General features: G+C 43.8%; 1 protein-coding gene across 1 annotated transcript; it reads left to right on the forward strand.

The window, feature by feature from the left end:
• Positions 1 to 397: 397 nt before the first annotated feature.
• On the forward strand, positions 398 to 3,163 carry LOC119367081 (putative receptor-like protein kinase At4g00960). The gene is made up of 6 exons (XM_037632705.1): positions 398 to 1,190; positions 1,548 to 1,690; positions 1,877 to 1,937; positions 2,295 to 2,535; positions 2,629 to 2,779; positions 2,861 to 3,163. The coding sequence occupies exons 1-6, from the start codon at positions 398 to 400 to the stop codon at positions 3,161 to 3,163; spliced, it is 1,692 nt and encodes a 563-aa protein (XP_037488602.1).

Raw genomic sequence — 3,163 nt, forward strand, 5'->3', positions numbered from 1 at the left:
GGTGAGCCAGCGGCCTGCTCCAGCTTTCCTCTTTTTTTTTAAAGGCCTGGTGAGTTGATCATCTAGCAGAAGAACAACAAGAAGCAGTCTAGCTAGTCAGGTTAACTTGAAAACACTAGTACTTCTTTTCTTTTCGAGATTGAAAAACATTTATACTTGGTGAGACTGGAACCATATAGTATAAGGTACTACCTGTTAACTAGAAACAACTGAAATAACAAGACCCAGTCTGCATTAATGGACGCAAAGGCCGAGATTTATATATCCTCCTTTTCAAGAAGGAAAACCTGAACAAAGTTTCTTGTCCAAGAAATTGACTGTGAGCTGCAAATATATAAAGGCACCGAGTTGATAGTCTGGCAGAAGAAGAACAAGAAGCAGCCTAGCCAGTCGGGCCATGGCCACCGTCGGCGTCGTCCTCCTGCTCCTCCTACTTGCACCGTTCCTCGCGGCCGCCGATATGTTGTGCGACAACCTTAAGGCCGCCTTGGTCACCCTCCCAAATAACACCTCCTCCTCCCCGGTACGCTTCGCCACTGCCGCCTTCGGCCGAGCCCCCGACATCGTCTACGCATTCACGATCTGCCGCGGCGACATCGTCGGCGTCATCTCCAACCAGTCCTACTGCCGCGAGTGCGTCAGCAACATGACTGACAAGGTGTTGAACGCTGCGCCGCAGCAGTGCTACAACGGCACCTACCACGACTACGGTGACCGCTGTATCCTCGTCTACTCCACAGACGACATCATCGCGCCGCCGTCTGGCGAAAACGGCGGCGATGACACGCCAGTCAAGAGATGGAACGACAAGAACGTCACCGGCCATGCCGATGAGGTCCGCCTCATCACCGGCCTCATCCGTGAGCTTCTGGTGCAGACGGTGGAGAAGGCGGCCAGCGCGGCGCCGATGCGATTTGCCACAGGCATCATGGACAGCGGCACGACCTTCCCGATGGTGCGCTCCTTGGCGCAGTGCAGACCAGACGCATCCACCGTCGACTGCTTGGCGTGCCTGCGTCGTCTCCTCGGCGTGGTCAACGCCACCATGTCCCTACGCATGGGAGCACAGATCAACGCCATACGGTGTTATTTCAGGTACGAGGCGTATCGGTTCTATGGCGGTGAAGCGACTCTGCGCCTCACGCCACCGCCGGCGCCGTCGCTAGCTCCGACTCCGGCAAAACGCAAGAGTATGTCCCCGTGGTTGCTAGTGATTTCTGCCTACATGATCATAAGAGAGATTATGAGTCAAAGCTAACATTATCATGTTAGGGAGTATGAGCAAACTGTGGGCAATTCCCATAGTTATAGTTCCTATAGCGGCAGCAGCATTTCTGTGCTTCATCTTTTGCTCCCGTCGGATTACAAGGAAAAGAAGAGGTATTATATAGTTATTGCTTATTAGTTACTGAAACAATTTCCACTATACTATTGTTTAAATTAGAATGTCACTGTTAATTACTTCAATGTCAATGTGGCTTTGGCATCTATCATTACTTCAAGAGAGATTAATTCAGAGTTCTCAACCATATACTACTCAAACTCAGGTAAAGCGGGAGAGGAAGAACTAGGATGGCAAGGGAAGAATTCAGAGTTCTCCATGTTTGAGTTTGAACAGGTACTAGTGGCCACAAATAATTTTTCAGAAGAAAACAAACTTGGAGAATGTGGCTTTGGCACTGTCTACAAGGTAATTCTAGTATGTGTATATATTTGCCAAATTAACATGATTGCATAAATTAGAACTATTATTATATGACTGACACATATAATTCATGAGGCAGAGGCAACGTTCCTGTTACCAACCTAACTGATAATTCGTAACTGGGAGTGGTGTACTGAGACAGACTAGCATTTTGAATATATTTTTTCCCAGGGCCAGTTACCCGAGGGATCAGAGATAGCACTTAAGAGACTTGCTCCACATTCGGGTCAAGGTTTCACAGAGTTCAAAAATGAAGTCCAGCTCATAGCCAAACTCAAGCATAGGAATTTGGTTAGGCTCTTAGGTTGTTGCTCTCATGAAGACGAGAAAATATTGGTCTATGAATATTTGTCAAACAAAAGCTTGGCTTCCTTCATCTTTGGTATGCATTTGGAGTTTTAATTTAGATTAAATATTGTCTGTTGACACACAAAAATGACTAAAAATACGATTGTGTTTCTGTTTGCCCCCATGATTATAGTTCCAGTCCCTAGATAACAGAGATGCATTTCAATTTCTTAGAGTACAACTCTTTGTCATTTTTCATATCTTTTTTCCCTTGTAATACTAATATCTAATTGATTTGCAGATGAAAATAAAAGAGCTTTGCTAGATTGGTCCACACTTTTAGCAATAATTCAAGGAATAGCTCATGGACTTCTTTACCTACATAAGCACTCCCAATTGCGCGTCATACATCGAGATCTTAAACCGAGCAACATTCTCTTGGATAGCGAAATGAATCCAAAAATTTCAGACTTTGGGCTAGCAAAAATATTCAACTCAAATAGCAGTGAACAAAACACTACAAGAAGAGTGTTCGGTACATAGTAAGTTTCCAAGGAATAAATCCACTCATGAATATTTATATTAGAATTCAACTATATACAATAACCTTTTATATGTATTATTTAACATTTTAGCGGCTACATGCCCCCTGAGTATGCTTCAGAAGGCATCTTCTCTATTAAATCCGATGTCTTCAGCTTTGGTGTTGTTATTTTTGAGATCATTAGTGGAAAACGGAATTCTGGTAGCCGACAATGTGGAGATTTCATCAATCTCCTTGGATATGTGAGCAAATAAACCCAAACTTAATCATGTGATATATTTATTCAATATATAACCTTCATTATGTGATGAATTTGCAAATAGGCATGGCAATTATGGAAAGAGGGAAGGTTGATTGATCTCGCTGATGCATCATTGGTTTCCAAGAGTAACCCAATAGAGATGATGAGATGCATTAACATAGCATTGTTGTGTGTACAAGATAATGCATCTGATAGACCAACCATGGCCGATGTTGTTGCGATGCTAAGCAATCAGAGAATGATCATGGCCGAGCCTAAACAACCAGCATATTTCAATGTAAGAGTGGAAAATCATGGGGCATCTTGTGCTCCCGAATCATGCAGTATTAATGATATTACCATATCGGTCACAGTTCCTAGATAG

Source organism: Triticum dicoccoides, chromosome 2B, assembly GCF_002162155.2.
Source record: "Triticum dicoccoides isolate Atlit2015 ecotype Zavitan chromosome 2B, WEW_v2.0, whole genome shotgun sequence".
Taxonomy (NCBI): domain Eukaryota; kingdom Viridiplantae; phylum Streptophyta; class Magnoliopsida; order Poales; family Poaceae; genus Triticum; species Triticum dicoccoides.